This window comes from Chaetodon auriga, chromosome 3 (assembly GCF_051107435.1).
Source record: "Chaetodon auriga isolate fChaAug3 chromosome 3, fChaAug3.hap1, whole genome shotgun sequence".
In the NCBI taxonomy this organism is placed as follows: Eukaryota; Metazoa; Chordata; class Actinopteri; order Chaetodontiformes; family Chaetodontidae; genus Chaetodon; species Chaetodon auriga.
In genome coordinates, this window is record NC_135076.1 from 8,201,215 (window position 1) to 8,222,489 (window position 21,275).

The 21,275-nt window shown below is 45.2% G+C and overlaps 1 protein-coding gene across 1 annotated transcript; it reads right to left on the reverse strand.

The window, feature by feature from the left end:
* Window positions 1-983: 983 nt before the first annotated feature.
* aspm (assembly factor for spindle microtubules) lies at window positions 984-21,204 on the reverse strand. The gene is made up of 26 exons (XM_076721588.1): window positions 20,919-21,204; window positions 20,619-20,762; window positions 18,685-20,248; window positions 18,378-18,473; window positions 18,154-18,255; window positions 17,914-18,060; window positions 17,465-17,704; window positions 17,274-17,341; window positions 17,042-17,183; window positions 15,848-15,978; window positions 15,031-15,206; window positions 13,883-14,028; window positions 12,876-12,961; window positions 12,578-12,790; window positions 11,909-12,113; window positions 11,352-11,500; window positions 10,966-11,094; window positions 10,569-10,763; window positions 5,526-10,367; window positions 5,071-5,220; window positions 4,749-4,940; window positions 4,311-4,503; window positions 3,547-3,701; window positions 1,524-1,700; window positions 1,225-1,397; window positions 984-1,122 (listed from the first exon to the last, which is right to left on the reverse strand). Exons 1-26 carry the CDS (start codon window positions 21,192-21,194, stop codon window positions 1,020-1,022), a joined length of 10,194 nt encoding a protein of 3,397 aa, XP_076577703.1. The 5' UTR covers window positions 21,195-21,204; the 3' UTR covers window positions 984-1,019.
* Window positions 21,205-21,275: the final 71 nt, after the last annotated feature.

Genomic DNA, 21,275 nt, shown 5'->3' on the forward strand with positions numbered 1-21,275 from the left:
GCCTATAAGATCTAATATTATAGAACCACCAAACCTCCAGTTTTTCAGAGCACTTCAAAGATTTCTCATTCAGCTTCATCTAAGACCCTGAGGTCCTGCCACCTTAAATTGTTGGTTGTTTCACAACCTAGATTGAAGTTAAAGGGAGATTGCCACTTCACTGCCATGGTCAATCGACAGTGGAACAGCCTCTCTCTGACTGATAGGAATTTTTAACCATGAATTGTTCAGCGCTTTGGTCAACTAGTGTTGATTTTTCACATTTATATGAAGCAATATCAAGTGACTCAACTAAACCTGTGCTGTCATTGCCCAGATTTTCAGAGCCTGCAGGCTGAGAGTCCACCACCTCTGCCAGAAGGAGACATCAAGAACACCATGAACGGTCATTATAAGTCACAGTGAAAGAGGTGAATACATGTGTGAGACGTATCACACCATGGAGGGAGAACCTTACAGAACGTGCATCAATGGTGAATGGACCGGACAGCTGAGATGCCTCAACATAATTGGTACATTTCATGTGGATATTTAGTGGTACCTTGATGGTAAATCCTAATGACTTTAATGACTTTGATGGCCTGACCTCCAGCTCCACCATGAGGTTAACATTTGTAGTTTTGAGTTCATCCTGAGGGATGAACTGCAACAACTCAGCGACCCCTTCACTTTTTATGTAGTACCATCACCAAGTCAATTTTTGAAAATTTTATATTACCCACTTAAAACAGCGCACTTAGCATTGACATTATGAGTGTTTGCATACTCATTACATTTAGTGGTGTTACACACACACACACACACACACAGGCACATCGTTTCTGAGCCACGGAAAGTGATGTAACCACATTGGAAAGATACATGAAACAAGCCTTTGTTTAAGTAACAAATCATTTTAATATGTACATTAAAATGTGGAAGTGTGTTGGTAAAAAAAATACTTAAAACAACACATAAGAACAATGTCTTCCGAAGGGGAAAAAATGAGATGACACACAAAGATCTAAAAGCTTTGCTATTTACAATGTGATAGAGAGGGTGTTTGCCACCATTTGGATGGCCCTGAGAGGATCCACAATATCTTTTAGCTTGTCCTTTCTGAGAACCCAATCTGGTGCAAACCTGCAAAACAAAAACATAATATCAGTTACCCCTGCAAACACATACTAAGTGTACATCTCAGGCACTTGCAGTCCTGGGAAAAAGGATACATATGGTACATACTTTGGAACAGGGTGGGACTTGCGTGGCGTTGCTTGAATGAAGAAGCTCCCATTCAATGACGCATTCATCTTCTGTTTGATAACAGTTCTTTCTGCATCCATCTTGTGTTTGCGAGCAGTCAGGCGGTAAATACTGCGTATCTTATCCAAGAGCTTTGGTAGCTTCATGACCTCCTAAAAGATAATAAGAAGTTTGCATTATATTTTCAAAACTAGCTGTCTTTCCTGTAAATTAGAATTTGAGTTTTAATTTTACTGGAATTTTATTTCAGATATCTGTGCGTTATAGTAACTACAGACCACAGCACGGTGCTTGTCTTGCAGGAGCAGAGCAAGAAGGAAGCAGGCCTTGGTGAAGATGCTGCCTCCCTTTTCTGCCACTTTGTCACCCGCCTTCTCCCGGTATCTCTGCAGCAGGTCCAGCAGCGTTTCCACTGAGTGTTCCACCGAATACACTGCCTCAATAGTCTTGTGGTACTGGGGGAGGAAACCAAGAGGGAGGGCGTGGAGGAGAGGGAGAGAAAGAAATCAGAGGGAAGAAGGTAGAAACATGCATCAACTAAACTCAATTCACTGCTTCTTCAGCTGGACTTTGTGTTGAGTACTAATTGGCAATGTTAACATACTAACATGCTTAATTGAGATGGTAAAAGTATCATCACTACACCTGCTATACACCCAAATGTAAACACTGTCAGTGTGAGCATGTTAGCCTACTGATTTTATGCACAGCAATCCTTGAGCTAAATGCTAAGCCTCACAGAGCCACTAACATGTTTGCAGGCTCTTGGTATGTTTCCCAGATAGAAAGCTCTACAAGCTCAGATCAGGATGCCTGTACAGTTCTTTCCCAGCCAGTAATTAATGTCATTTTGTTGGTGACCAAGAACGCCTGAGCAAAAAATCTTATAAAGCAATATTCCCCAAAGACAATCCTGATGCTGCTGCCAAGTCTGATGAATTCAAGAATGCAACATGAAGCATAACTAATTTGGGAAGCAGAGCTTCATGTCAGTGTGCACTGCCATCGTTCTTCACTGTTCAAAGTAAATTAAAATGAAAGACAGGAAAGCAGTTTTTCACACTCCAACTGATCATTTTGAAAGCCGAGCATCAGAGACCACAAAGCAAAGTGAAAAATCAACAAATACATTCACTGACAAACGGATGATGGGATGCACAAACTCAGGGACAGCAAAGATGAATTCACATAAGACTAACATTACCTGGGGACCTCTAGCAATTTTTAATACTTGCAGAGGTCGGTGGTGTCTCTAACTGTGTGAATCTGCCATGTCCATAAAGTAAAAACACCACCACTAATTATCTACCATATTTTGCAAAACACTCTGATCTCCTCTCCTGCTGGGTGACTGTCCTCATTGCAGAAACGCAACATCTTAGTTTTAAAAACTACTATTAGGTGGACACATGATGGATGTAATGTAAATCCAGTTATCTTCCATTCTTTGTTTTAAGCTTGTAGTCATTTTCTTATAGAAATTATCGAATCATTTTCCCTGAGATGTGAATATTTAATGGATGTCTCGCACCCTGATTTTGTGTTGTTGTGTCATTTTTACTTATTATCTTTCAGTTCCTTTATCTGGTCATGAATAAAAATACAGACTTTGCAGAATGTTGCAGTATTATCCACAACTTATCCACACTAAAGTGTAGGAAGAGGAACCACTAAACCAAAAAGAGTCAGAAAGACATTGGCCCTCAGTCTGAACTCGGTTTCGCAGAAGAGAAACTGAGCCGTTAATTATCTGTAAAGGAAGTCACAGTCTGTGAGGAAGTGAGAGATCAGAGGTGATGAGGAAACGCTCTGACCTTCTCTGTCCATCCTCAGCTCAGCTCAGCTCTGACATTAAGGTGAACTTCAGTCTTGTGTCAGACAGGCGATGTGGTCATTACTTGTCTTTCAGCACTGTGTGCAGCATTACTACTGAAACATGAACTTAGCAAACTGATTAATATGTTGCTAAAGGGATAGTCTGACATTTTGGGAACACATTTATTGGCTTAGATGAGAAGGTTGATAATTGTCTCGTGTCTGTATGCTAAACATGAAGGTACAGCCAGGAGACAATTAGATTAGCTTAGCATAAAGCAGGGGGAAGCAGCTGGCTCCAGTCATAAAACCCCTCTTAGAGGGCGTTGTTACCCATTAAAATTACAGGGACCTAATACTGCATCTAAATGCTAAAATATATCGATATAAAAAGTGTGTGCTCTGTCAGATCAGCCATCGACTGATCACTACATTTCCCATCATCTTCATGTGTGACACCCCGAGCACGAGAGTCTGGCTTTGTACCTTGGAGAGGTTGAGGAGGATCTGGATGGAGAAGGTGATGACGTCCATGCAGGGGACGCTCCTGTTGCAGCAGCGGATGAGTGTGAAGATGACATTGGTGGCTCCGCTCTCCACCAGCCGCTCACAGCACTCTGGGGACAGCCTGGTGGCAGTCTCTGTATGTGCGCACACACACACACACACACGCACGCACGCACGCACGCACGCACGCACGCACGCACACACACAAAGGCCTTCTGTTAGCACTCATACACTTTGCATTTCAGATTACACACATTAGATTCTGTGTACATCATATTTCAGATCATACAATCAAAAAATGACACTTTCATGTCAGATCAGGAACAGATTACTATATCATAAAGATTTATGATGGGTTCAGACTAAACAATATTTTTGGTCATTGCATCAGATTTGGTGATTAGTCATAAATTAAATAAACTACATGCTGCTCCCCGACCAATCATCGCCTTGAAGACAGAAGACTTGAAGGTGACCTTTCCTCTGTCACAGTTGCCCCTTGCACCACCAACATTAACATTTCTCTTTTGTTTCGCTATTTTTATAGCTAAAAATCTGCCAGATTGGGCTATAATTAGGCTGATATAGTGTCATTTTAACTCAGCATTAATCAAAATGTGGGTGGGAGAAAAGAATAAGCACTGCTATCCTTCATCGACTGAAAACAAATCACTTAAAAGTAACTTTGTGCCTAAACGAGTTTTTGCAGCAGGAGGATTGATAGTTGTTTCACCAAGCCTTACCCAGGTTTTTCAGGGCCTCTAGAATGTAGGAGAAGTGTTTGTATCGAAGGAGGTAGTCCAGAGCAGACGACGTCTTGTTGCACAGTTTGTCCTCCTCCTGGACGTCAGTGGACACTTCGCGTAAGCGGTGTCTCAACTTCACCACCTTGGGATTGTCATTCAGTCTGCGGGAGCGGTGTCCTCTCCACAGAGCCTGGAGGGAGAGCGGGGGGAGATGTAGGGGAAAAAGAATGATTCGATTTTTACCACTAAATTGTGGCAATAACAGTAATGAATAGAAACAGCACAATGAAAATAATGTTACATTACAGTGACTATATTACAAAAACAAAACCTGGGTCAGTGTTCATATGGGCACCTGACTATTGTTTGAAAAGCTGTGAACCTTCATTTAAGAGTGCACGTCATCTGACTCAAATTCACCACTGACTGTTGTACCTGAGCTCTGACAATGCCTTTCTCAACCCTCTTCTGGCGCCTCAAAAGGAGGAATTTCCGGACAGCCTGCTGGATGATGGACGCAGCTTTGTGGCGACGAGCTAAGCAGCGCCTGACCACTCTCTGGGCTATAACCACCTTCCTCCTGTCCTCCAGATACTGTCTCCTCTGCTGCCTCGCTCTCACCCATCGCTAGAAAAAAAACACAAAGCAAGGCAATAAAACATTGTGCTGTGATTGATTTAATCAAATTTTTCGGATCAGTAAAGTGATTCAGTGTTTTTAAAAAAAAAATGGCGCTGTGGGCTAGTTGTCGCTGTACCTGTATGGTGATGACAGAATGGATTTGTCTTTTGGCCGACTCCAAAGCCCAGTGGGCTCTCAGAGCTCGTTGGATCTTTATGGCTCTGAGATGGTGGAAGACTGCCGATGTAAACCGGAGCCGCCTCTCTGCCATGGCTGCCTCTAGTACCTGAAATACAATGGCATGCAAAGGTGGTTTACCCGTTTTAGCCTGTTTTAGCCTGTAACTCACGTTTTAATCATGTTCCTTTCCAGCTAGGCAGTGGATTCCTTTAATTTCAGTATATTCACTTCAATTTTGTGTATCCACCATGTCAAGCTACCACTTGTTAACAGACGTAATGTTTGCTGCAATGGATCACTTGTTTTAAGCCATTTTCAAGTTTCTACAAGGTTAATGAATGCAAACTAAAAGCTGCCTGGAAGGCAAGAAAAAATACATTCAAACTATGAACTTTAAATGAACCCCGTTACCTGTCGCCTTGCAATCCAATCTCGGCAGTGTGCCTGAAGTGTGATAGCAGCTCGCCTCATTCGGATGTAGTTATTCCTCTCCGACCTGCCGAGCTGCACTGCCCGAACCCTCCGCTGAAGTCTCCGAGCTGCCTCCCTCTTCCTTTGGAAGATACGGCTGTGCATTGAGCATCTCCACTGCGACTGGATCACAATGGCAGCCTGATTTTGCCGGCTTATATCCCTCCTGACACACCAGCCTCTGAAAGCTGCCTGAAGGACGATGGCGGATTGTTTCATTTTCAGGAACTTTTCTCTGTCTTGTCTGTGAAGAACACAGGAGCGATAGTATCTCTGGATGATAATGGTGGACAGACGCATGGCCTGGAATTTGACTTCCTCTCTGTGCCTTCTGAATGCAGACTGGATCACAGTAGCAGCCTGATGTTGCTGAGTGACCTCTTTCCTGACCCACTGCCCTCTGTATGCTGCTTGAATGATGATGGCTGCACTGCGCATCTCCAGGTATTGTGTTCTTTGTGCTTTAGCTGCTACAGTAGCACGATACTTTTGCTGAATGGCAAGGACGGATGATTTCAATTTCAGATACTGCTTGCGTTTGCAGTAGGCTCTGTAAGCTCTCTGCACAACACTGGCTGCTTGATGCCTTTGTTTGACCATTCTTCTGGATTTCATTCCACGGAAGGCAGCCTGCAGATCAATGACAGCTTTCCTAACCTCTTGATAATGTTTTATCTCAATGTGTCTCTGTCTCTGAGCTCTGAACCTCTGCTGCAAGACACAGGCTGCCCAGCACTGCCTCCTGAAGGCTGACTGCTGCTGATGCCTCTTGAAGTTTGCTTGAATGACAGTAGCTGCCCTGTGCATCTTTGCAATGTTGGTTCTTACATGATGACCTCTGAAAGCTGCCTGAAGAAGGATGGCCGATTGTTTCTTTTTCAGGAACTTTCCTCTGTCTTGTCTCTGAAGAACACAGGAGCGATAGTATCTCTGGATGATAATGGCGGACAGGTGCATGGCCTGGAATTTGACTTCCTCTCTGTGCCTTCTGAATGCAGACTGGATCACAGTGGCAGCTTGATGCCAATGAGCAATCTTCTCTCTGACCTGCTTCCCTCTGTATGCTGCCTGAAGGACGACTGCTGCTCTGCGCATTGTTTTGTATTCTTGCATTTGTTTCTTTGCTGCTTCAGTGGCCCGATATCTGCGCTGGATGGTGAGGACGGAGGATTTCAAGGTCAGATACCGCTTATGCTCACAGTGTGTTCTGTAAGCTCTCTGGATAACACTGGCTGCTTGATGCCTTTGTTTGACCATTCTTCTAGATTTCATTCCACGGAAGGCAGCCTGTAACACAACAGCGGCTTTTCTGTGCTGTTGATAATGTTTTATCTCAATGTTTCTCTGCCTCTGAGCTCTGAACCTCTGCTGCAAAACACAGGCTGCCCAGCACTGCCTCCTGAAGGCTGACTGCTGCTTATGCCTCTTGAAGTTTGCTTGAATGACAGTAGCTGCCCTGTGCATCTTGGCAATGTTGGTTCTCACACGATGACCTCTGAAAGCTGCCTGAAGAAGGATGGCAGAATGTCTCACTTTCAGGAAGTTTTCCCTTTCTTTTCTCTGAACAACACAGGAGCGATAGTATCTCTGGATGATAATGGCAGATAGACGCATAGCCTGGAATCTCACTTCCTCTCTGTGCCTTCTGAATGCAGACTGGATCACAGTGGCAGCCTGATGCCAACGAGAAATCTTCCCTCTGACCTGCTTCCCTCTGTATGCTGCCTGAAGGACAATAGCAGAATGTCTCAGTTCTAGAAAGTTTCCTCTGTCTTGTCTTTGAAGAATATAAGAGCGATAATATCTCTGGATGATAATGGCAGATAGACGCATGGCCTGGAATCTGACTTCCTCTCTGTGCCTTCTGAATGCAGACTGGATCACAGTGGCAGCTTGATGCCAACGAGCAACCTCCTCTCTGACCCGCTGCCCTCTGTATGCTGCCTGAAGGACGACTGCTGCGCTGCGCATTGTTTTGTATTCTTGCATTTGCTTCTTTGCTGCTTCAGTGGCCCGATATCTGCGCTGGATGGTGAGGACGGAGGATTTCAAGGTCAGATACCGTTTATGCTCACAGTGTGTTCTGTAAGCTCTCTGCACAACACTGGCTGCTTGATGCCTTTGTTTGACCATTCTTCTGGATTTCATTCCACGGAAGGCAGCCTGCAGATCAATGACAGCTTTCCTAACCTCTTGATAATGTTTTATCTCAATGTTTCTCTGTCTCTGAGCTCTGAACCTCTGCTGCAAAACACAGGCTGCCCAGCACTGCCTCTTGAAGGCTGACTGCTGCTTATGCCTCTTGAAGTTTGCTTGAATGACAGTAGCTGCCCTGTGCATCTTGGCAATGTTGGTTCTCACTCGATGACCTCTGAAAGCTGCCTGAAGGATGATGGCAGAATGTCTCGCTTTCAGAAAGTTTTCCCTTTCTTTTCTCTGAAGAACACAGGAGCGATAGTATCTCTGGATGATAATGGCGGAGAAGCGCATGGCCCAGAATCTTACTTCCTCTCTGTGCCTTCTGAATGCAGACTGGATCACAGTGGCAGCCTGATGTTGCTGCGCGACCTCCTTCCTGACCCGCTGCCCTCTGTATGCTGCCTGAAGGACGACTGCTGCTCTGCGTATTTGCTGGTATTGTTTCTTTTGGTCCTTGGCTGCTACAGTGGCCCGATATCGCCGCTGAATGGTGAGGACAGAGGATTTGAAGATCAGATAGTGCTTGTGTTCACAGTGGGATCTGTAAGCTCTCTGGATAACACTGGCAGCCTGATGTCTTTGTTTGATGATTTGCCTGGATTTCATTCCACGGAAGGCAGTCTGTAACACAACAGTGGCTCTTCTCTTGACGCTCAGGACTTGCATGTCCTCTCTCATTTTCTTGTTGGCTCTGTAGCGTGCTTGCAATGCACTGACAGCCCAGTGGAGCTTCTTGTAGTAGGTCCTCTGCTGGTACATTCGGAAGTAAGACTGAATTGTCACAGCTGCCGCATGCTGGTTACGCAACTCCTTTCTGACCTCATATCCTCTGTAGGCTGCCTGCAGACAAATGACTGCCCTTTGCTTTGCCAGATAGTCCAAACGGTCTTTTCTTGCCAGACTCGCTGCTCTGTACATCTGTTGACAAACCAAAGCTGCAGCCTTGATAGCTAGGAACCTCTTCCTCTCCTGAACGGTCAGAAACTTTCTCTGAATGACTGTGGCAGCTTGGTGCATCTGGGCAATCTTCTTCCTGGCCTTGTAGCCACGATATGCCGCCCGGATGACTGCAGCTGCAGATTTCATTGTTCTGTACCTCTGCATCTCTTGATCCCTGAGCATTTTGGCCCTGTAACGTTCCTGAATAATGATGGCAGCACACTTGGTGGCAAGGTAAGCCATACGCATTCTGTGCATCCTGAATTGAGCCTGTATTGCTCTGGCAGCACTGTGCCTCTTTTTTAGGGCTTTTCTCACTCTAAATCCCCGGTAGACAGCCTGTATCTTTATGGCAGCCTGCTTAAGCCCTCTGTATTCAATTTGCTGTGCCCTGCAGACCACAAGAGCCCTGTATCGGCTTTGGATGATAATCGCTGCACTTTGGAGGAGAAAATATTGCTTCCTACATAAAAACATCCTGACTGAGGCCTGAATGACAGTCGCTGCCCGGTGCTTTTTCTTCTGCTCTGTCCTAACCCTCATGCCTCTGAATCCAGCCTGGAGAAAAACACAGGCTGCTCTCAATTGCAGGTATGTTTCCCTCATCTCCTTTCCAGCCACATAAGCTCTGTAGTGACGCTGTATGCCTACAGCAGCTTCCTTCTTGGACCTGTACTCAGTGTGCGCTTTGTGCCGACGGTAGTAAGCCTGTATCAGTGTTGCACACTGATGCCGTTTCTCTATCATCTTCCTGTCAGCTCTGCCTCTCCATTTGGCTTGTATGGTGAGTGCAGCATTCCTAAGAGCATCATAATCCTTCTTTGTCTTAAGAGCCAAAACTGTGGCTCTGTACTTTTGCTGTATCACAGCTGCAGCTTTTCTCAAGAGAAGGTAGCGCCTTTGGGCAGCATACTTCCTAAAAGCCGCCTGGATCGCTGCTGCTGCTTTGTGCTGTTTTTTCAGGGATTCCCGAGCCACTTTTCCACGATAAGCTGCTTGTATGGTAATAGCAGCGCATCTTATCCTCACAAATATTTGCCTTTCCACGTCTCTTTCCACAGAGGCCCTGAACCAACGCTGGATTATGACTGCCGCACGCCTCATCTTTGCCACCTGTTTTCTGACAGCACGCCCTCTGAAGGCACTCTGAATGACGACAGCCGAGTGGTGCTGCAGCTTCAACATCTGAAAGCAGCGCCTCTGTGCATGACCTCGGTATTGGGCTTGAATGAGCACAGCGCTCGTCTTGATCTTACTATATTGATGGAGACACCTCTGCATTCGATACCAAGACTGAATCCTCACAGCGGCAGCACTTCTTTCAGCCATTTTTGCCTCATACCATTTCTTAAACACTGCTTGTATCACTTTGGCAGCATGATTTTCCTTTTCAGTTTTGTGGATTTTCCATCTTCTGTACCCTCTCTGTATTTTCACCACTGCAGTTCGAAGGGAGAGATAATGTTCCCGATCTCTTCTTGCAAGAGCACATGCTCGCAAGTGCTTCTGAATGACTGTTGCTGCCCAGCAGATTCTTCCATAAGCACAGGCTGCCTGCCTCATTCGCCACTGTGCTTGGATAACAATGGCGTAGTATCTGAGGCGTTGGTAAGCCCGCATGGCCGAAAACCTCCTCCACTGAGCCTGTAAGAACAAGACAGGAGCTGTCTATTCAAGGAGCAATTACACAAGAAGGCTGAAGTGTTCTGGCTGTCACAAACTGGACAGTGTGAAATGGTCAGAATGAATCTTCACTCAACAACTCTACATGGTTTATCATGTACAAAGTGGTTATCTATATTTTGTGAGCAGCCCTTTTCATTTTCACAAGTGATAAACACCCACCTGGATGACAGCTGCTGCTTCATGCTGCAGAGCCCGAAGCTGAGCCTCTTTTTGCAGCCTCAGCCTGTTTCGGGCTGCGTAACCCCTCCAGATCGACTGGATGATAACGACCGCTCGATTCTGCCTCTTAGCTCTGCGCCTCTGGAGAAAACTCCTCACAACTAACTGGATTTTCACAGCAGCCACATTTCTTTCCTGTGTCCAAACAAGATCAAGAAACATGATAACTAAACCTGATGAACGATTATTTTTGATATTTGCTTCTAAGCCAGGCATCTATCACAATATGGCACTTACTCATATTTTTTCTTTATAGACATCCAGAACAGGTAGCAGCAATAGGATAGAATAGATTGGATAAATAAAACTATTCAGCTGAACCAAACACTAAACCAACCTTGTAGAGCTGTAGATCCTTGTTTAGCCTGTACTTCCTCCAGGCGCCCTGTATGACCCGAGCTGCTCTGGTTTCATTCCGCAGGTCCAGGAGACGAGCACACAGGAAGGACAGGTAAGACATCACAACCTGGGAATAAGCAGATGTGGATGAAGGGTAAGATGGATACAAAAAAACGCTACTGGACGTGGTCTCAGATTTGACTTTGCAGTGAAAGGTGATGCCAGATAAGACTACACAGTGAAGATGTAATTTACTGGGATAAAATCTTCAGGCAACAAGATTAAAAAGAGTGAGGTGTTTAATCCCTGACCAACTAATCTGTATTTGCCTCTTGGGGGGAAAAAAAAGCTGCAGATGATAGAGCAAACCTTATCTGATCTCACCTTCTCACTGGGGATGGTGTTGGACATGTCAGCTGGGTTGATCATGGCAGGAACTCCACCCAGGAAAGACACAGCAGAGTTGACTTGCCTGAAGTTGTTTTTCTCATTCTCCAGTAGCTCTTTAAACTCCACTGACAGAGAATCTGGGCCTGCTCGCAGAAATAAAACAGAACGTCACAAGTCACTGACTGTCTGCTTAATCTCATATAATCTCCTTTCTAAATCATGCAGACCAGTTTAAAAACATATTATCCTCCTTGGAAGCACACAGAAATCCAGTTAATGTGCAAAACATAATGCATTGGAGTTTGGCTAAAGATCCCTAACCTATACAAAGACTGTATGAACAACAGACAACACTCATTTATTCCTGTGTCAATAGTCATTTTTTCCCTAAATGCCTCAGACGTATTGATCAAATTCCCCATTTTCCACACTCTAATGCACCGCAGATGTCTGTATGCTGTGCAAATGATGTATAAACATCCACAGATTTGAAAAAAAAAGTGCATCCAAACAGACAATTGCACTGAAGACAGCACACAACTGACAAGTACCATTCAGGCCTGTTGGCAAGGACTCAAAGGAGTTGTCGGAGTCGCTGGCTGAGCAGTTGAGCTCCAGGCGGCCCCTCAGTGAGCACTCGACATTCTGAGTTGTGCTCTGACTGACAGCCTCCTCTGGCAGGAGCCCGGGGTGGTAGTGATGGATAAGGTAGCAGAGGACGCGGCCATCCGAGAACGCCACAGTGAAGTTCTCCACCTGCACAGACAGACAAAGCTACTCAGCTGCTGTTCTCTTAAAGGAGGACTTTTGAGACTGTGAAAGTAATTTAGGCTATAAAAACAGCTTGACAACAGTGAAACTATTGTTTTGTGTGCCTGGTTTAGATGGAGATCAAAAGGTTATGCTGTGTTGCTGTCATGTCAGATTTACAGTGAATACGAGGTGCGAACAGAGAGAAGGTCTCTCGTATCCTTTCATTGATGGTCAGTGCAACCTAGACAAGTTGTTGAGCGTGAATTATTGTAGACTTATGTTTAGTCTGAGAGACGTTTTTTGGTTCGGTGTGTAATGTCTCAACAACTTTGGGATAGACGATGCTATGAAATTTGATATAGACATTCATGTTCCCCACAGGATGAACCCCAGCGACCCTGATGATTGATGAACTGTAGTTTTGACTATAAAGTCATGACTGATAAATAATGAAATCTGAAATTAACCTTCAGATTGTAGAAGTCACACACAGCTCGGACCCAGTCCATCAGCAGGGTGATCTTAGCGCTGCTGTGTTCATACGGCACCCTGGCCTTTGCAGGACTGGACCGAAGGCCCCGATCGGCCCTCAGAGACGCCAGCCTCCGTTTGGTCCTCAGGGTTCTCTTCAGGAAGCCAATTTCCTCCCTCAGCTGATCCATGTCCAAAATCACCTCCACCTTAACAGATTATAGGATAACAGCATCTCAATAAACTCCGACGAGACTTGTAAACTGCCAAGAACAAACAAAGTCAGATACACACCTGAAATGCAAAGATGATCTTCCATAAGAGGCTCAGTGTCTTCTCTCTGTGTCCATCCACAATGTCTCTGGAGTCAATGGTGGAGCCTGAAAATAAAGACACAACTCTTACATACCTTTGAACCACAAGCAAGGGCGTCAGGATTTTCTGTTCCATACCACTGAAAGTCAAATATCTTTGGGTTTGACCCTTTGATCAGGACAATCAATTATTTGAAAATGTCTCTTTGGTCATAATTTCTAAATTCTGACTTTTTTCCAATAAACAGTAAACTGGAAGAGATGAATTGACAAGATAAATAATCATTACTTGCAGCTAGCACTGAAACAACCACTTGCATCAATGAGCCAACTGACAGACAGCTAAAAGAGTAAAATGCCAAACATTTGCTGGTTCCACCTTCTCAAATCTGTCATTATAAATGGGATATCTTTGGCCTTTGGACAATTGAAGACAAAGGAATTTTGAGGTCATCACCCCATTACGTCTTGTTTGTTGTGATGCATTTGTATTTGATAAAGCAGGAAAAGTTAGTGTGTTTACTCATTTCTTTTATGTCTGGAAACAGTACCCTTCATCCTGGACTGCCTAGTCACTCTGACACACGCTCACTTGTGCAGAAGTGCACAGGCACAAAGGATCATACTGTCACATAAAGTTCACACACATCCAACACAGCGTTATAAAGGGCAAAGCAATCCAATTATGTCGCTGTGCAGCAGATGTCTGTGATCAAACACAAAAGTTGTGCATTGAAATGGCAGGTGTTCATGCTCAAGTGACAGATGTAATAAATGAACAATGTCCACAAAAGCGCCACAGTGGTGGAAAATACAGCCCAGTATGAAAACACAATGAATATGTAACGCTTCTGTGAAAGAAAACATCATAGAGAAGATGAAAAAAAACAAACAAACACTGAATCTCATTTTGTGGAGGGCAGACACTCTTTCAGTCTGAGCGTCTCCCCGGTCTGCTGTTTGCTCAGGGAGAAAAATCTGAATTACCGTGCTCATCCTTGAGGTCGACCCCTTTGCTTTTGAGCACTTGCAAAGCCACGTCGACGTTGTGGACCTTCTGCAGGCGGCTGATGGCTGGCAGACGGAGCTTTGATGATAAACTCCAGTCCTGGATGAGGAGCTCCATCACACGCCTGGAAGCAAACCCCACATGAAAAACAGACTTCATAAAGATGATGCACAAGAACCCTACATGGTGTTACATGCTTGTTGCTTTTTCCCTCCACCAATGAGCCGGCACCTTGTAGAATCAATGAAAAATAATGGTCTGACATAAGACCATAATATGCATCATCATAGTTATGGGTGCACATATGTGGTACACAGGTACGCACATGTGACATAATCTGAACTATATAATGTTCAGCTGTTTCAAAATGTCTTCCTATGCTGAGGACAGGAAGCTTGAGCCTCACTGAAGTTTCTATGGGTGAATGTTGGAGGTGTGTATTGACGTATAATTGATTGATTGTCTGAGGGCACCTATGCTGTCATATCCCCTCACTACAGTTGTGCACTTTCCATGGCTGCGTCGTGTGCAGCCCAAAATTCATAACCCCCCAACAAACATGCAAGTACACAGACACCCAGTGTAGTACAAACAGAACCACATCCTTGTCTGTTTTGGACTATATTTCACCTGTAAGTCTGCCTTCTACCTGTCTATGTTCCAACATCAACTCTTTCACCTTAAATCGCCGTGTGAGGCCCTTTCACACTCACACCTCCTAAAACTAGAGAAAGACCGAAGACAAAGCCTGAAGTAAGTCACAGAAAGCCAGTCTAGTCACTGGTGAACATTCTTGCTCTACAGGTATCTGCTCGGTCTATTCCATTGCATTTTTCAACCTGTATCTGTGCATTAAAGGAAGGAAAGAATAAACTTCAACAGACACGCACGAGGCTGAACTGTGATCAGACAGCAGCAGTGTTACATGGGCAGGGCCGTCAGAGAGTATTCTTCAGTGAGAATCCCAGAGAGGAAATCCCCGGACTGAAGCTGCTGTGCTGAACAGTCCGCAACACTACATCCCTCCAGCTGCAGGGATCCTGCTGTGCAGCCGAGTCTGATCTCTGAGAAAAACGAATACCCAGCGGGGATCAGAGCACCGCATTAAAATTCATGTCTCACTCACACTAGACGAATGCCGCATTTCAAGTCAACTGCCAAATTCTTCACAGCGAAGTTGAACTCGTCCAGGGGCGTCTGCACGTGGGAGACGGGTAACCCGAGGTAGCCCAGGTGCCGGGGGAGGATGCCCTCTCCACTCAGGAAGTCCCTGGAGAAGGCCAGGAGCAGGTCTTTACTCGTCTGTAGAGAGAGAGAGAGAAAAAGCATACAGTGTGAAAAGGTTAACGGAATCCAAAAAGATCTGATAAAAGCCGTCAATTGAACCAAACGACCTGCTTGACAAGGATACTCTGGCTCATTTGGTAACAATTGTAACAAGTGTGTCAAAATGAACCAAACTACAGGTGTGAAAGCGTTGATGTCAGCTCCAAAATTATTTGAGCGGTAGGTCAAGGTAGGTAAAATAAACCCTGTTAACACTATGACGCCCCTGACGCTCATCTCATTACACTCTGCCAGACTCCATAATCTGGCCGACTGTTGACAACTGAAGCTGACAGCACGGCACACAGACATTTGCCACACACAGTTAAACCCAATGGAGCAACGGTGGTCCTTAATTTCTCTAAACCCAATGTCCCCATTCATCTGCCTTTAATAGCATTTACATCTTAATCATCATATGAAATGAGCAATATTTTCAGCATCAGGTCACAGACAGCAGATGATATAAAAGACCAACGCTGAAGTTTGCATTTTTTCATTTAACGGATGTATGATTTGACTTATTCAGTACGGCTGTACCTTTAATGAGGCAGTGATTCCCTGTTGGTTTTTGTGCACTGAATGTTTGGTGTCGACATGCGAAGGCCTTGGCCTACCTTGAACTCTGCGTCCAAGCAGAACAGACAGGGGTTGTGCTCGATCAGCCGGGACTCTTTGGCTTTGTCCAGGAAGCACACCAGCAGGAGCAGCTTCTTCAGAGTGAAGCGAGACAGCGCCTCCTCGTGGCCTAAGCCAGAAAAGGTAAGGAGATGTTCACACATACAATATGCTACACTATTCACATTTTAACTCTCCAATAAAGGAGCACAATAACAATCCTCAAGTCTGCTTTTTTTAACTTGCAAGTGGGATTCAAAGAATTCCAAACAGAAAACTGGAAAATACTTGAACATGATCTTAAGATCTACAGCAAAGGTGGATTTCTGGGAGGTCAGAAACTTTGCAGTGTATTCCAGGAAGAATTTCAGAACATCAGTGGTTTATTTTTCTACATTTATTTTACATTCTTGTCCATCTCCTCTAATGTGAGGCTTTGCTGCTGTATATGACTGTAAATAAAATATCTTTAGGATTTACGCCTGTTGATCTGGTGTCACCTCGGACTCTGGGAAATTGTGATGGACACTTCACATTTTTCTGACATTAATGGACAAAATGAATGATCGCTTAACAACCAAATAATCGGCAGATAACAAAATAAATCTTAGGGTGGAGCTCTAACTTTCAGGCAATTCTGTGTCTTGTGGATGAGAATTGCCATTTCATGAAAGATGAACAGAGCTGCAGCCCACTGCATATAGTGCATTCTGCCTGTAGCTAGCAAGCCTTCATATTAAGATGATTTTTAGCATCACACACACCCACTAATAAACCATATGACAGATAGTCTACATGCTCTCATTTTGGAGATAAAATGAAATTGTCATAGCTGTTGGATTGTCAGCAGGAAATGAGAAAGTTTTGTTTATGTCAGTGAAAAAAAAGAAAAGGAGTCATTTAATTAAAGTTCGACTCATTCCCAGGTTATTAAATTTCAAGTTGAATCATAAGGGCTGCGTTTCTGTCTGCCTATGATATGCCATAAGAGGTTTATGTTTCCGCTTGTGTGGGAAATGGGAAATACAACCTGAGCTGATAACCCACTCAATATCCCTTCAATTACTTTGGATTCTAATATATACAAGTAGCTTCCAAGAAAGGCCTCCACCTCATTATATCCCTGACATTCTTGCAGCCCTGACAGTAACTCGCCACAGTCTCCAGTTCAGGCACAGACACTCTTCAATTACCGTCTTTGTAAAGATGAGGCACTTTGGCGTGTCTGAACTCAGCGGCGATGTCTGGGTTCCAGAGCAGCCGCTGGAGGACGAACATGGCCAGACCCAAGGCGTCGCTGTTGCTCTCCAGTGAGATCAGCTCGCCATAGATTGTCTGAGAGTCAACAGCACTGTGTTTAGTATGCAAGCCGTTTGGTAAGACAAATGTTAAAAAGTGTTAGAAAACACTCTTTTATCAGAATACCTCAAGCCCAATCCGTAACCACAGCGGATTGTACGAAAGAAGCCAGTTGAGGACTTTTCGGCGTTCACCTAAAGGTTGACAAAAACAAGAAAATATCGTCACTTTCAGGCTTATTTCAGCAGTGACTGAGAGGAACTTCAGAGCATCTGAAAGCACCTCCATGCAGGTTTCGTACTGTAATGTTCATTTACCAATGTCCTTCCAAAGATGGCGGTCTTTCCGGACGCGCAGCCTCTTGGCCTCCACCTCCAGCTCCAGCCTCTGAATAGCCTTGACCATGGCCTCAGATGTGAACAGCTGGCAGGCAGAGCGACGGAGGCGGTTGAGCTTCCGTCGGGCTGTGTAGGTGCTGAAGGACATCTCCTCTTTGGTGGGAGCGTTAGGCACACTGAACTTGTCATTGCTGCCCATGGCAATGGACACAGCGTTCACTGTACGAGAAGCAAACAAGAGAGGCGATGAAAGACCTTTTCAGACTTTTGAGGTCTGCAGCTTAGCGACTGATTCCACTGCAGTAATTACCAGGTTTAAGCCATAATGTACTCAGACTCAACAACTGATCTCCTGCCTCATAAATACAGACTTTCTTCACATCATGACTGAGCAGTGAGAGCCTGCTGAATGTCTAAATGGATGCTACCATTAGCGACTTCAGTGTTGACTTTAAAGTCATCTGGGGTGAGGACGTAGTTGATCCACCACGTGAATCCCCGCTCCTGCTTCTCAATCCACCTCTCATCATAGAACATGTTCTTGGCCGCAAATGGCATCGGGTGTCTCGGTATGGCTGGAAGAAAAGAGCAGGTGCAGAAAATGAGGTTTGAAAATAAACACGCATAATTAATGTTCACTCATTTTACAGTGTTCTGCCATCAAGTACCTGTTTGCACTGGCTTAATAAAGGTCAGCTTTGACTGGGCTACAGCAATGACTTTTGCCGTCTTCACAGCTGGAGCAGCAGATGACTTCAGAGACCGGGCACCTGTGAAGACAGAAAGAAAAAAATCACTTTGAATTTCACCACAAAGTAAGTTGCCAATTTGGTAAAAAGAAATCTGACATTAGCAGCATCTCGTATATTTGAACCCTCAGAAGACTGCATACCTCTGGAGGTGGAGGTGGAGCTCGACTGCTTTGCCTGGACAGGAACCACAGAGCGTGCCGACTTTAGAGACGATGTGGTCATGGAGCGCACCGAGCCTTGGAGGAAAAAAAACATATTGGCCATATAGCACATACAGAGGGTCCAGAAATAAGGGAGATATTTACCACTAAAGTTCCATTTCATTGACTTCCATGGATGAATGCACAGATTCCATTAACGTTCATTTACAGAAAGTCTGTATATCTGACTCCAGGATGCAACTGCCTGCAACCATCAGTTAGGAGATGTTTACGTAAATCGCCTCACCTGCTGGTCTTGGCTGTTGCCTGTGTGATGCTCTTCTCCTCTCCTGGAGCGATCCTGAGGGCTCAGTTTTTGCAGCGACCACTTTGCTCCTTTTGACACGCTCCGTTTTCCCAGCATCCTCAATCTTGCCGTCACTTTTCAAATACTCCTCACTCTTCCTTTTCTTGCTCTTCACCGCCATGTGAATGGGGAAGGACTCTTCCTGAATGGACGGGGATCTGGAAACGCTGGGAGACAGCTCGTACACTTTAGGATTTGACGTGAGGTTGAAGTGAAGAGGAGAAGACGAGCCCAAGGGTGACGGAGAGGTGACGGTAAAAGTCATGGGAGCAGCGATTGCAGGAGGAGGGGAGGTGACTGAGAAAGAGAAGCGAGCAGGAACCAGAGATGGAGGGGAGGTGACGGGGAAGGTGATGGGTGCAGGTGAGCCGTCGAGCCGAGTCAAGCTGGGGGAGGTAAATTCCTGGGCTTCACATCCGGCAGCCTCAGAGCTCAGCCGTCCCTTGGTTCCTGTGTCTTGGACTATCACAGGAAGGATTGGAGTTCCTGGTCCAGAGTCAAACTGACTGCTGCTGCTGTCAGACAGCTCGAGTGTTTTCTCTAAGAGCTTCCGCCTTGACTTCTTTATTTTCCTCCCACTCGAACTGTTTGCCTCCACTGGTGCTTTACTCTTGGTCACTGTGGCAGAGGTAAAAGAGGCCTTTTTGACCCTTTCTGTTGCCTTATCGGCCTCTGAAACACAAACCTCACTCACGACAGTTTTGCTGACAAAGAAAGTAAGCCTTGGCTCACTGGACTCAGACCCCTGTGGGCTATCGGGTAATGCTCTGAGGACATTTCTGCCAGGTCCACAGCCATGATTCCCACTCTTAGACTCCAGTGAATCTGTAAAGCTACAGCTCGAACTAATGTCTCCAGGACTGTTGTTAATGTGGCTCAGATCAGAGTCGATGAGGGCCAGAGCATCTTTCAGGGACAGAACTGGTGCTCCAGACAACACACAGTCAGCATCATCTGCCTCGGCCACAGACTTCACAGGAGCAGAAAGTGGGTTATCTGACTGAATGTGAGGCATGAGCTTCTTAAACTTCTCCGGTGTCCCGATAGGTGACAGCGTCGTGTTGAGCAGTTTGGTAAGATCTTTATTTTCGAGTTTGCCCATCAGAGCATCTGGGCTAGCAGAGGCGTTGCCAGAGTCCATCAGGTTTCCGGCTGGAACAAGGAGGACAAGAGGAGAGTTCCTCTGAACATGACGGGTCTTCTCCTGGTCACACAAGGCCACAGACCGCTGGCTCTGGGTAGAATTCAAGGCCTTATGCTCCTCTGATTTCTGAGGGTAATCGTTAATGGGACTGTGCTTGGAGCGGGACCTTGCTTTGACAGCTCTGCCATCGTTGAGAGAAGCAAGCGGGCTGCGAGGCTTTCCCAGTTTGTACTGTGGCTTTCGGGACACTTGGAAGGTTTTATTGGCTGCCATCTTCAGTGGATGATCTGTTTTCTTTCTCATGGGCCCAGCCATTTTTTCACCCTCTCTTTTGTTTTTGATTGTGTCCCATAAGCTCTTCTGAAAAGAAAAACATGTAAATGAGTCGTTAAAGTTGGTAATGTTTGAATGAGAACAGTATGATCAAACTTTCTCTCTGGCAAAATCAAAACTTTGACTATACAACATCAGAAAGCAGTTAAAAAATACCCATCATAATTTCCTAGAAACCAAGGTCATCCGAAGAATTGTCCAAATTCACTATAACAATTAAAACAAGGAAAAAAACAGCACCTTTTCACATTTACTACACTTAGAACACAACAGCATTTTTTGGGTGTTTTACTTAAAATAATGACAGCAATGCAATCACTGATCAAACCAGTTGCAGATTAATCGTTGCAGCTCCACGTGTATTTGAGTGCGGCTGTGTGCAGCTGAGGATACTGACCTTCTTCTTTTTTGGTGCCTCTGCTCTGCCCAGCATCACAGCCTGGTGCTTGAGGACCCCATTGGCACCGATGATGAGGAGCTCTCTGATCCCACCTTCCTCTGCTGGTGTCCATGTCACCGTCAAAGTGAATGAGCCTGCAGGCTGCAAACACAAGGCACAAGGGATGCAAGAAGATCCAAACTAAAAGCATTAGGAGTACATTCAGAGATGTGTTTGGGGTAATAAAGCTGCTGAGTATGACAGCAGCTTACTTAACTAGCTCTGTGCAGAGAAAAGCCGTTCGCTTGGAAAACCTACCTGAATCGTGAAGTTGGTTGAGTCCACAGAGAAGCCTTTACTTGACGGGATCTTCTCTACAGTAACCTCCGCTTCGGCCTCCTCTGTCGGGTTTTCAATTCGCAAAACAGCCGACTTGGAGGTTCCCAACTTTACTGTTCCGAAGGTCAAAAAAGGAGCCTTTGAAAACTGGATCAGACTCAAAACGGGAACATTATTCTCTTTGTTGCCGTCGTCTCTCCTCACTGGACTGAAGTCCAGAAATCCTTTCCGTGTTGACGTTAACGTTTCTGACATTTTGAGTAAAAAAAAACAGCAGTATCTTAACCGATAGCTACATGTTACGTAGTTAGTAAGCGGTCTAGTAATCCACGCGCA

What these genes read in the sequence shown, in the direction of transcription:
- aspm (XM_076721588.1), bottom strand. Translation starts at nt 21,194, where the DNA reads ATGTCAGAAACGTTAACGTCAACACGGAAAGGATTTCTGGACTTCAGT. An exon ending in CTCCACCTCCACCTCCAGAG is followed by an intron (nt 18,256 to 18,377) that starts GTATGCAGTCTT and finishes CTGTCTTCACAG; the next exon opens with GTGCCCGGTCTCTGAAGTCA. An exon ending in CAACACTGAAGTCGCTAATG is followed by an intron (nt 17,705 to 17,913) that starts GTAGCATCCATT and finishes CTTCTCGTACAG; the next exon opens with TGAACGCTGTGTCCATTGCC.